Source organism: Sinocyclocheilus anshuiensis, unplaced genomic scaffold (genome assembly GCF_001515605.1).
Source record: "Sinocyclocheilus anshuiensis isolate Anshui unplaced genomic scaffold, SAMN03320099.WGS_v1.1 scaffold212, whole genome shotgun sequence".
Lineage (NCBI taxonomy): Eukaryota > Metazoa > Chordata > Actinopteri > Cypriniformes > Cyprinidae > Sinocyclocheilus > Sinocyclocheilus anshuiensis.
Window position 1 is genome coordinate 507,927 of NW_015558566.1, and position 13,394 is coordinate 521,320.

Genomic DNA, 13,394 nt, shown 5'->3' on the forward strand with positions numbered 1-13,394 from the left:
GAGAGAGAGAGAGAGAGAGAGAGAGAGAGAGTTGGAAGAGCTGAGGATAGTGAAGATGCTTTTATGTGGCTCAGTGTCTGTTTCTTCCACAGTCTGCACAGTGTAGGCCACCTCACAGCTTCACCATCAAGCTTTTGTTCTTCAAATAATTCATACCAGCCCAGTTTCATATGTGTAGGGTTTGTGAAGTATGTTTTTCTGGTATTTACACAATAAATATGATTGTAGTATGTAATTATGGATGGTCTGTATGTTATATTTTTTGTGCATTGTTTCTATGTTTTAATTGGACTGCATTGCTGTTGTAGTACTAAGTACTCTTATCTTGTTTGTTTCACTGTGATGTTTCCAGGAACAGCTGCTAGTTTGCAGGTTGCACCGGTTGCAGTGTTTGAGCTGTGGTCATGTGTTTGAGTTGAAATCTCAGAATGAATATGTTAAAGCATTGACTGTTATTTTAATTCAAACTGTTTTGGCTTTGGTTGGTTTGATGTTTGTTTTCTGTAAATTTAAGGGTTAGTTCACCCAAAAAGTGAAAATTATGTCATTAATTACTCACCCTCATGTCGTTCCAAACCCGTATATTTCCGTTCATCTTCGGAACACAAATTAAGATATTATTGATGCATTCTGAGAGCTCTCTGACCCTCCCTTAGACAGCAAGGGTCCTTATAGACCAATTACCGGTTTGTAAACATTCAGGATGCGCGCGCATCATGGTTGCAGAAAACCCGGGAGAGATAGCCTTTACAGCTAGAGAATTTCAAGGATACGGTACAACATAGTTAGGTTTAAAAAGATTATAAATTATATTGATTAGATGTCATTTTCAAAATGTTCTCCGCATATTACAAGAGCTTGTCACCCAGCGATAAGCACTGTTATTCAACGAAATTGACAGAGAGTGGGATAGTCTTATGGCGCTTTTCCACTGCATGGTACGGCACGGTACGGCTCGGTACGGTTATCTTCAGAAAGATCTTTCTTCCTCACCATATTGCATGAGAACTGTGACTTGCTTAATAATGTGGAACAACCTCTTTAAGTAGGGTTTCCATTTACCTAAGAAGACCTGGCAAACTATTGAACAAACCTGTCTGAGATTGATACCAGTTACCTGAAATGATGTGAAAATCAAAACAAACAAAAATCTGACTCTTTATTGTACCGAAATCCTATTGATATGTCACTTGCATAATAATTTGGAACACAGTGTATATATATGACCCTGGACCACAAAACCGGTCTTAAGTCGCTGGGGTATATTTGTAGCAATAGCCAACAATACATTGTATGGGTCAAAATTATCGATTTTTCTTTTATGCCAAAAATCATTAGGATATTAAGTAAAGATCATGTTCCATGAAGATATTTTGTAAATATATCAAAACTTAATTTTTGATTAGTGATATGCATTGCAAAGGACTTAATTTGGACAACTTTAAAGGCGATTTTCTCAATATTTTTATTTTTTTGCACCCTTAGATTCCAGATTTTCAAATAGTTGTATCTCGGCCAAATATTGTCCTATCCTAACAAACCATACATCAATGGAAAGCTTTTTTATGATGTATAAATCTCTCTCTCTCTCTCTTTTTTTTTAATGACCCTTATGACTGGTTTTGTGGTCCAGGGTCACATATGTAAAATCTTTTTTAATACACCATTCTAATTTAATAATTTCTATAGTTATGCTCAGTTATACATTTTCATCAGCTAAAATTGCTATATTGTTTATTTTTATATATTTTTTTCTTTCAGATTACTAAAATTATCCAGTAATCACGAATGACTGACGAATGAAAAATCATGGAAATTCATTGGTCTAAAGGTGTGGGAACCCAAAATTTCATACTTGACTACATATATTTCTCTGTATGCGTGTTTTAGTTAGTGGTGTGTTGAAGAGTTTTATGATGAATTTATGGTTGGATATTAAAAAGTTGTAGACACGTGTACTCCTTATACAATTCAATGTATTTGTGAAGTAAAATCTCCAACACATGATGCAGAATGACAATTTTACTATAAATCAAGAAAAACATGCTACCTAATGTATTAAAATGATTAAATATCTATGTAAATACAGTTTAACATTCTGTCATTGTGTTTTTCTCTCTCAGGTCTGATGAGTATTCCTGCTGCTGACTCCTTATACAATTCAATGTATTTGTGAAGTAAAATCTCCAACACATGATGCAGAATGACAATTTTACTATAAATCAAGAAAAACATGCTACCTAATGTATTAAAATGATTAAATATCTATGTAAATACAGTTTAACATTCTGTCATTGTGTTTTTCTCTCTCAGGTCTGATGAGTATACCTGCTGCTGCATCAGTTCAGTCAGGGGGTGGAGAGATGCAATCACCTGGGGCCATTAGCCCCTCCTTCCTCCCGCCCCCAAGTGGAAAAGTTCCAGGTCGCAAGAGGGGTCGCCCACCCCTAAAGAGGCACCCAGAATATCAGAGTCGTTACCCAGAATCCCTCCCACCCATTAAAGTGCCTAAGAAGAGAGGGAGGAAGCCTGGCTTTAAGGTCAGTAAATATCAGTGTTTGTGTGTCTGTTTAAATACACACATGCATGCGTAGGCCACAAAGATAAGGCCTTTTCACTGTTCTAACGTGTCTACCAAATGCATAAATGTCATCAAGTGGTGCATTTGAGTGCATAATGGTGCGTGTGTAACACTTATGATGCTTTAGCTAGAGGAACATGTAGGTAGGCCCATCTGATGTTGACTGTACAAGAGAAGGAGGTGATAGGGTGGTTGTTCTTTGACTGATGTATCTGCAGTCTGCTGCTGCTGAGTTATTTTTAGCCGTGTGCCTGAGCACAAGCCTCATAATGTCGCTGCTGCTGATTTAAAGCGCAAAACGCTAACACAATGTGTGTGCATGTTAGCAGATTTGCAGTAGACTCAGTGCAAATACATTCTTGCTTAACCTAAACCTGATGGTTATTGCTTTCTATAGCAGTGTTAGGGACAGTTTATCTTCCAAAACACATATTTTACATCATTTTATGATTACTTAATAGGGTTATTTCCTGTCTATCAGGAAATTGTTAACACATTCTCTGTAAAAAGGGTTAAATAGGGCTTTTGGACAAGGGGAACCCCAAAATTTGGTGCCCTAGGCAAGATATGGTCCAGTCTCACGTATCTTGCTTTTGAAGTGAGTCGTCCCGAGTTCAAAAACTTTTAAATAAACCAAGCAAATTTACTACTTGATGTACAGTCAAACCAAAATTTATTCAGACACCTTCAACATTTCTCACATTATTACCGTTTATTTGCTATTGTTTAGAAAATGGTAATAAAATATGACAAGAACTCAGAGTTAAACTGTGTCAGAACAAATTCATCTTGATAATGTCAGATAACTTTGATACAAAGGTATGTAATGAATTAGGTTGAATAGCTGTCAGCTGTTAAATTTAAGTACACAATTAGATAATACCAATTTAGGTCAACCAATTACCAAGCAATGCTAAATTTTGTTCAGTCTGTGGTGTAAAAAGGTCACATTAGCAATTAAAGAAAAAACACTTAAGCAAAACATGGTCCGGTCAAAACAATTTTTGGTCCCAAATATTTTATCAATTTTACTGGTAGTCCACTGCATGAAGAATTTTTGTGTATAATATGTCACAGTTTAATATATTTTGCTATGCTCACTTACATAAATTAACTATAGTGTCCTGCACCCACTAGTAAAAAAAAAATAGAAAAAATTATATCTGGTGTCGGAATAATTTTTGGTTTGACTGTATAGCAGAAACGGTGGTATTTGGCTGCATTTTAATTTGTGATTTTATTGTATTGGAGTGTGAATCACTAAATGGAGAAAAATTGGGAAGTCCGTCTGGATTGTTCCTGCTCAGTTTAACATAGCATGTCATTTTTAAAAAGAAAACATTCTTAATATCTAGATATCTGAGCCTTGTGTTCTTTAACTCATAAAAGTCTTTTGTGTGTTGCATTAGATGTTTTATTATATATATGATTAGGACAATACATGTGTTTAAAATTTTTTTATTTTACTGCCTTTAAAGACGTATAGATGTATATAAATGTAATAATAATAACAATAATATGATATTAAATATACATTGGGATGTTATTATAATATAAAAATCTCATAATATATATGTTACATTTATGTTTTATAAATATCTAAATATTATCATATAAAATGTTATTATTAATAACAATAATAATTAATATAATGTGTGTGTGTGTGTGTGTGTTTTTAGCTGAAGTCTCGCTTGATGACACCCCTAGCCATCTCTCCTCCCAGCAGCACCCCGGAGCCAGACATGAGTTCAATTCCCCAGGACGCTGCTACTATCCCCCACTCAGCCACCCCACAGGTCCTCACAGGTAACAAACACACACAAACTTCCGCAGACTGCCAGTTTTACTATTTGCAGTGTTGCTGTGCCAATCCCAGAAACTAGTAACCTGCTCTTACTATTAAGGGAATAATAAAATGTGAGCATTAGAGGAATCACTGTCCTCAGAGGAGTCACATTATGACTCAGTGCCATCTCATTCTCTTCTTAGTGGCCAGTAGGGACTGTAAATCTACCCATATATCGGAGTTATGATAACTGTTATTTTATCAAGATGATATGACGGGATGTGTGTTCCTGGGGGGAGAAGACCACCTCCTAGAGAAGACCAACGTCTGAATAACATTCAGCCTAGATATTTTTCCTTATTTGTTATTTAGGACAACAGTATCTATGAGGATGTATTGCCTATAAAAACAGTAATATTGTGAAATGTTATTCCAATTTAATAACTGATTTCTAATTTAAAATGTAATTTATTCCTTGAGGCAAAGCAAACTTTTCAGCTATTTCTCAAGTTTACAGTGCCACATGACCCTTCAGAAATCATTCTAGTATGCTCATTTGATGCTCAAGAAACATTTCTTATTATTATCAGTGTTGAACAACAGTTGTTCAGCTTAATATTTTTGTGAAAAACATTTTTTCAGGATTCTTTGAAAAGTTCTTAGAAAGATTAGAAATCTTTTGTAACAATTCAGCTTCTGTCATTTTTGATTAATTTAAAGCTGCAGTCTGTCACTTTTTTGTGTTCAAAATTTACACAATTTATATAATAAGCGAGTACACCATGAATCCATTTTCCAAACCGTGTTTTTGGCTTGTCCTGAATCACTACGGTACACCTATAATAAGTGTTTATATTCGGACTATTTTAGACTGGTTTGGGTAGGTACCACTGCGGAGTAGCCCAGTACCTGCGTGATTCGTCACAGACATAAACAGAGAGAAGTAGCTCCGGCTACAATGTTCTTCCGCAAGACTCACGCAGTTCTGTTTATTTACCGCTAGAGTGCCAAAAGTTTCGGACTGCAGCTTTAATGAAAAAATTGTGACCTGAAAATTGTGAATGGTAATGCATATTTAATTAATGATATAGTCCACTTAAGCTGCTGATCCATGCACCTAAATATTAGACATTCAAATATTGTTGTGCCAGTTGTGATGAGACTTCAATCCATTGATCTGTCAGTCCAAACTCAGTCTGTGTGAATGTAGCCAGTAATGATTTCATGGCACAGACACACTCCATCTTTGAGGTCTGGACCCAGTGGTCTACACGGGCTGCCCATCCAATTGGCAATAACATCCATCACTAGAAGGAGAGGGAACAGAGAGAAAAGAGTAGTTACATCTCTTATTTTAAAAGTTAATAGGTGTGAGAGTCTCAAGGGACATTATTGAGGGACCTGACTGCTCTTGCCTTGGAGGCATTATCATCCAATTTATCTCTTTATTACAGTGGAGAGATCAATTCTGTTCTGCTGCATTGTCTATATAGTGGAATAAAAAATATTATTTAAATAATAAAAGCTTAGAATAAATTCACATCCTAACTACAGCTTGTGTGATTTAAATTCTGCCTTTCAAAATGAGTGGAGGCTGCATCTCAGTGCACCTGTCTGGTTCTCCATTAGGTCTACTTTAAACATGAGAAGATGTGATGGTACGGCTGAACTCAATCCTGAGTTCTCAAAGCTTAATCCCTTTGCTGTAGGGAGCGGTTGCCGAACAAGAGGCTTTTGTCTGCCCACCAGGTTTCTAGACTTTAATTCTTTGTACAGTGGAAGAGTCATGCTCTCTTTTAGTCCCTTTAGTATATTTCAAAAACCATGATCATTTTGTCCAGATTCATGCTGATGCTTTCATATGTTTGACATCAGCAATTCTTTGAAGACAGAAATTTGACAAAACATCTCAATGCTCACAAACCTGTGTTCCAGTATGTGTGTAAACTGTGGGACTGTTGTGGGGGTCGCCAAGGGACTTCACTCAGTTGCGGCTGCTGGTGGACGTCATGACCTTGATGACCATTGTTAATAGCTTTTGAGCTTGAAAACATGTTTGCTTGTGCTTGTTAAATGATATTGCCTTTCCTGAGTGCAACATTTTCAGTGTCTGTAAGTCTACATGTCTGGCATGCCAGTAATCTTGCTATCAGTTATCTATTTTAAAGCTCTGTGTGTCATATCAGTCCTCCCACACTCAATGTTCATTGGCTTTATCCTGTTTCACATTCTTAAACACACGCACAGGCTACTTTTGCGATTATTTTAGCCCATAGGCGGCACGGGGTGTGTGTGTGTGTGTGTGTGTGTGTGTGTCTGACTCCTGGTCATGGCGCTTCTAGATGACAGACGATGGAGGAAAACCCTCAGCATGGCAATCTGTCAGATTAAAGCATCCGCATGCTGCAGACGAGCGAGGGAAGTCAATGGGGACAGATTGTGTGGGAGGATTTGGGAGGGGAGCAAGTGATTGGTGGATTCCTACACAGGCTGTTTTCTCTCTTTTTCTGGCTCTATTTTTGTTTCTGTGGTAATGCATACAAAACCTCTTGTTTTTTGTTAAGATGACTTGCTCATGCTTGTATTTTTCCTCGTTTGTAAGCCACTTGAGATAAATGAATACATGGAAATGGTTCCTATTGAGGGGGGGTTGGTTTTATTTAGGGTAATCAAAAATGTATTGCTTGCGGTTGGCTCACAAAACCACAGATGATTTTTGGATATGAGTTACAGCATGTGATATAGTTTAAAGACATTACCTTAAGAAGAGCAGCAAGATTTATTTGTATTATGCTTTGTATTTCTAAGTGTGAATTTAGTATTTTAATTATACTTTTAAATCAGGTTTAGTTTTGATGAATTATTCCTTCTTCAGGTAAACAACTGTTTAAATACACAGGATAAAACACTGTTCATAATACAAGAAACCTAAGCTGTCACCAGAGCCGAGATTTTATTTTCATGTCTTTTCTCCTTTGCCTCCCACCCTTTCTTTTATTGCTTGTCTCTTGGGTCCCATGATAATGACGTGATATCTTCTTGTATATGAAAGCAGTTCTCCTTTCCTGACCTCTGGAAATGATCTGTAAAAGTGGTCTCAAATATTTGAAGATTCCTTGACAAATATTTGAGTCAATGGATTTAAAAGTAAAATCTCAGACATGCACTGTGTATGTGTGTTGCACAATTACATAGGCATTGTCTTTATAGCTCATTAATTAATTTTGGATTATTGTGATGACGTTATTTATTTGTGCTATTCATTTACTGTGCTTTTAAAGTTACTTATTGCTACAGTTACAAGGCTCGAAATTGCGACCATTTTGGTCGCATATTGCTCCCGAAATTTAATCTGTGCGACCTCAAAATATATTTGGGAGCATTTGTGCGAGTGCATATAATTGTTGTCGTGCGACCTTTTAATTTCTCTAAAAACGTTCAGAGTATGTGCCTTCTAAGTGCTGATACAGTCACCTGTCTGCCGTTCTATGAAACGTTAGGCTACATAACCAATTAAACTTCATCTTTACATTCTTAACTTTAATGCAGATTTTAGATTGGTTAATATTAGCTGTCAATCACCCAGTCACTGCTTTCCGCTGTCAGGTGACAGGGAGCTAACTACCGCGGGGAATGTAAAGGGCTGAAGAAGAGAGAAAATAAAAAAAGAAACACGGATAGATTTATTTTGTGAACCACCTAAAGTTACAAATAAATGGTGCTGGTGATAGCGATCATGTGGTGAATGTTGATCCACCAGCCGAATAGAAGGCGTACAGTTTTCGGAGAGAGTGGTTGAAAGACTTCTAGTGGCTCCGCTATGAAAATGGTTCTATGCACTGCGTTCTCTGTAAAGCCTGTGGGACGGAGTTTGCAGGTAATCACATTAGCAATTAAAGAAAAAACACTTAAGCAAAACATGGTCCGGTCAAAACAATTTTTGGTCCCAAATATTTTATCAATTTTACTGGTAGTCCACTGCATGAAGAATTTTTGTGTATAATATGTCACAGTTTAATATATTTTGCTATGCTCACTTACATAAATTAACTATAGTGTCCTGCACCCACTAGTAAAAAAAAAATAGAAAAAATTATATCTGGTGTCGGAATAATTTTTGGTTTGACTGTATAGCAGAAACGGTGGTATTTGGCTGCATTTTAATTTGTGATTTTATTGTATTGGAGTGTGAATCACTAAATGGAGAAAAATTGGGAAGTCCGTCTGGATTGTTCCTGCTCAGTTTAACATAGCATGTCATTTTTAAAAAGAAAACATTCTTAATATCTAGATATCTGAGCCTTGTGTTCTTTAACTCATAAAAGTCTTTTGTGTGTTGCATTAGATGTTTTATTATATATATGATTAGGACAATACATGTGTTTAAAAATTTTTTATTTTACTGCCTTTAAAGACGTATAGATGTATATAAATGTAATAATAATAACAATAATATGATATTAAATATACATTGGGATGTTATTATAATATAAAAATCTCATAATATATATGTTACATTTATGTTTTATAAATATCTAAATATTATCATATAAAATGTTATTATTAATAACAATAATAATTAATATAATGTGTGTGTGTGTGTGTGTGTTTTTAGCTGAAGTCTCGCTTGATGACACCCCTAGCCATCTCTCCTCCCAGCAGCACCCCGGAGCCAGACATGAGTTCAATTCCCCAGGACGCTGCTACTATCCCCCACTCAGCCACCCCACAGGTCCTCACAGGTAACAAACACACACAAACTTCCGCAGACTGCCAGTTTTACTATTTGCAGTGTTGCTGTGCCAATCCCAGAAACTAGTAACCTGCTCTTACTATTAAGGGAATAATAAAATGTGAGCATTAGAGGAATCACTGTCCTCAGAGGAGTCACATTATGACTCAGTGCCATCTCATTCTCTTCTTAGTGGCCAGTAGGGACTGTAAATCTACCCATATATCGGAGTTATGATAACTGTTATTTTATCAAGATGATATGACGGGATGTGTGTTCCTGGGGGGAGAAGACCACCTCCTAGAGAAGACCAACGTCTGAATAACATTCAGCCTAGATATTTTTCCTTATTTGTTATTTAGGACAACAGTATCTATGAGGATGTATTGCCTATAAAAACAGTAATATTGTGAAATGTTATTCCAATTTAATAACTGATTTCTAATTTAAAATGTAATTTATTCCTTGAGGCAAAGCAAACTTTTCAGCTATTTCTCAAGTTTACAGTGCCACATGACCCTTCAGAAATCATTCTAGTATGCTCATTTGATGCTCAAGAAACATTTCTTATTATTATCAGTGTTGAACAACAGTTGTTCAGCTTAATATTTTTGTGAAAAACATTTTTTCAGGATTCTTTGAAAAGTTCTTAGAAAGATTAGAAATCTTTTGTAACAATTCAGCTTCTGTCATTTTTGATTAATTTAAAGCTGCAGTCTGTCACTTTTTTGTGTTCAAAATTTACACAATTTATATAATAAGCGAGTACACCATGAATCCATTTTCCAAACCGTGTTTTTGGCTTGTCCTGAATCACTACGGTACACCTATAATAAGTGTTTATATTCGGACTATTTTAGACTGGTTTGGGTAGGTACCACTGCGGAGTAGCCCAGTACCTGCGTGATTCGTCACAGACATAAACAGAGAGAAGTAGCTCCGGCTACAATGTTCTTCCGCAAGACTCACGCAGTTCTGTTTATTTACCGCTAGAGTGCCAAAAGTTTCGGACTGCAGCTTTAATGAAAAAATTGTGACCTGAAAATTGTGAATGGTAATGCATATTTAATTAATGATATAGTCCACTTAAGCTGCTGATCCATGCACCTAAATATTAGACATTCAAATATTGTTGTGCCAGTTGTGATGAGACTTCAATCCATTGATCTGTCAGTCCAAACTCAGTCTGTGTGAATGTAGCCAGTAATGATTTCATGGCACAGACACACTCCATCTTTGAGGTCTGGACCCAGTGGTCTACACGGGCTGCCCATCCAATTGGCAATAACATCCATCACTAGAAGGAGAGGGAACAGAGAGAAAAGAGTAGTTACATCTCTTATTTTAAAGGTTAATAGGTGTGAGAGTCTCAAGGGACATTATTGAGGGACCTGACTGCTCTTGCCTTGGAGGCATTATCATCCAATTTATCTCTTTATTACAGTGGAGAGATCAATTCTGTTCTGCTGCATTGTCTATATAGTGGAATAAAAAATATTATTTAAATAATAAAAGCTTAGAATAAATTCACATCCTAACTACAGCTTGTGTGATTTAAATTCTGCCTTTCAAAATGAGTGGAGGCTGCATCTCAGTGCACCTGTCTGGTTCTCCATTAGGTCTACTTTAAACATGAGAAGATGTGATGGTACGGCTGAACTCAATCCTGAGTTCTCAAAGCTTAATCCCTTTGCTGTAGGGAGCAGTTGCCGAACAAGAGGCTTTTGTCTGCCCACCAGGTTTCTAGACTTTAATTCTTTGTACAGTGGAAGAGTCATGCTCTCTTTTAGTCCCTTTAGTATATTTCAAAAACCATGATCATTTTGTCCAGATTCATGCTGATGCTTTCATATGTTTGACATCAGCAATTCTTTGAAGACAGAAATTTGACAAAACATCTCAATGCTCACAAACCTGTGTTCCAGTATGTGTGTAAACTGTGGGACTGTTGTGGGGGTCGCCAAGGGACTTCACTCAGTTGCGGCTGCTGGTGGACGTCATGACCTTGATGACCATTGTTAATAGCTTTTGAGCTTGAAAACATGTTTGCTTGTGCTTGTTAAATGATATTGCCTTTCCTGAGTGCAACATTTTCAGTGTCTGTAAGTCTACATGTCTGGCATGCCAGTAATCTTGCTATCAGTTATCTATTTTAAAGCTCTGTGTGTCATATCAGTCCTCCCACACTCAATGTTCATTGGCTTTATCCTGTTTCACATTCTTAAACACACGCACAGGCTACTTTTGCGATTATTTTAGCCCATAGGCGGCACGGGGTGTGTGTGTGTGTGTGTGTGTGTGTGTGTGTGTGTCTGACTCCTGGTCATGGCGCTTCTAGATGACAGACGATGGAGGAAAACCCTCAGCATGGCAATCTGTCAGATTAAAGCATCCGCATGCTGCAGACGAGCGAGGGAAGTCAATGGGGACAGATTGTGTGGGAGGATTTGGGAGGGGAGCAAGTGATTGGTGGATTCCTACACAGGCTGTTTTCTCTCTTTTTCTGGCTCTATTTTTGTTTCTGTGGTAATGCATACAAAACCTCTTGTTTTTTGTTAAGATGACTTGCTCATGCTTGTATTTTTCCTCGTTTGTAAGCCACTTGAGATAAATGAATACATGGAAATGGTTCCTATTGAGGGGGGGTTGGTTTTATTTAGGGTAATCAAAAATTTATTGCTTGCGGTTGGCTCACAAAACCACAGATGATTTTTGGATATGAGTTACAGCATGTGATATAGTTTAAAGACATTACCTTAAGAAGAGCAGCAAGATTTATTTGTATTATGCTTTGTATTTCTAAGTGTGAATTTAGTATTTTAATTATACTTTTAAATCAGGTTTAGTTTTGATGAATTATTCCTTCTTCAGGTAAACAACTGTTTAAATACACAGGATAAAACACTGTTCATAATACAAGAAACCTAAGCTGTCACCAGAGCCGAGATTTTATTTTCATGTCTTTTCTCCTTTGCCTCCCACCCTTTCTTTTATTGCTTGTCTCTTGGGTCCCATGATAATGACGTGATATCTTCTTGTATATGAAAGCAGTTCTCCTTTCCTGACCTCTGGAAATGATCTGTAAAAGTGGTCTCAAATATTTGAAGATTCCTTGACAAATATTTGAGTCAATGGATTTAAAAGTAAAATCTCAGACATGCACTGTGTATGTGTGTTGCACAATTACATAGGCATTGTCTTTATAGCTCATTAATTAATTTTGGATTATTGTGATGACGTTATTTATTTGTGCTATTCATTTACTGTGCTTTTAAAGTTACTTATTGCTACAGTTACAAGGCTCGAAATTGCGACCATTTTGGTCGCATATTGCTCCCGAAATTTAATCTGTGCGACCTCAAAATATATTTGGGAGCATTTGTGCGAGTGCATATAATTGTTGTCGTGCGACCTTTTAATTTCTCTAAAAACGTTCAGAGTATGTGCCTTCTAAGTGCTGATACAGTCACCTGTCTGCCGTTCTATGAAACGTTAGGCTACATAACCAATTAAACTTCATCTTTACATTCTTAACTTTAATGCAGATTTTAGATTGGTTAATATTAGCTGTCAATCACCCAGTCACTGCTTTCCGCTGTCAGGTGACAGGGAGCTAACTACCGCGGGGAATGTAAAGGGCTGAAGAAGAGAGAAAATAAAAAAAGAAACACGGATAGATTTATTTTGTGAACCACCTAAAGTTACAAATAAATGGTGCTGGTGATAGCGATCATGTGGTGAATGTTGATCCACCAGCCGAATAGAAGGCGTACAGTTTTCGGAGAGAGTGGTTGAAAGACTTCTAGTGGCTCCGCTATGAAAATGGTTCTATGCACTGCGTTCTCTGTAAAGCCTGTGGGACGGAGTTTGCAGGTAACAGCGTTCGCCACCGAATCTACACATTTCGTAATTGTTGTTTTACGATGTGCGGTTTGACATTATCAAGTATATTGCAAAATCAAATCCAAATGAAACACACCTAACAGAGAGTGCCCGCATACATGACGTGAAGTCTATTAGGTTAGATTAGTGCGCGCGCGCATTTAGAGTGCGTTCTTTAACGGCATGATTCAGTCTATTAAAATGCATCACAAAATTCAAGATATGGGGCCTTTACATCATTTCATATCGTTCAGGGGTAGGCAACGTCGGTCCTGGAGTGCCGATGTTCTGCAGAGTTTAGCTCCAACCCTGAAAAAAAACCTCACTTGTCTGTAGCCTCAGTAATCCTGAAGACCTTGATTAGCTTGTTCAGGTGTGTTTGATTAGGGTTAGAGCTAAACTCTGCAGGACAG

General features: G+C 37.0%; 1 protein-coding gene and 1 long non-coding RNA gene across 2 annotated transcripts in view; both read left to right on the plus strand.

The window, feature by feature from the left end:
- LOC107679491 (uncharacterized) overlaps positions 1 to 2,147 on the plus strand; it is a 3,776-nt gene extending 1,629 nt beyond the window's left edge. The window contains exons 2-3 of the long non-coding RNA XR_001633060.1: positions 1,762 to 1,831; positions 2,124 to 2,147. This is a non-coding gene — a long non-coding RNA (uncharacterized LOC107679491). The remainder of the gene's footprint in view (positions 1 to 1,761; positions 1,832 to 2,123) is intronic.
- scml4 (Scm polycomb group protein like 4) overlaps positions 1 to 13,394 on the plus strand; it is a 36,527-nt gene that overhangs the window by 13,667 nt on the left and 9,466 nt on the right. The window contains exons 3-4 of the mRNA XM_016475046.1: positions 2,314 to 2,540; positions 4,261 to 4,387. Coding sequence (XP_016330532.1) covers positions 2,314 to 2,540; positions 4,261 to 4,387 — 354 coding nt within the window. The remainder of the gene's footprint in view (positions 1 to 2,313; positions 2,541 to 4,260; positions 4,388 to 13,394) is intronic.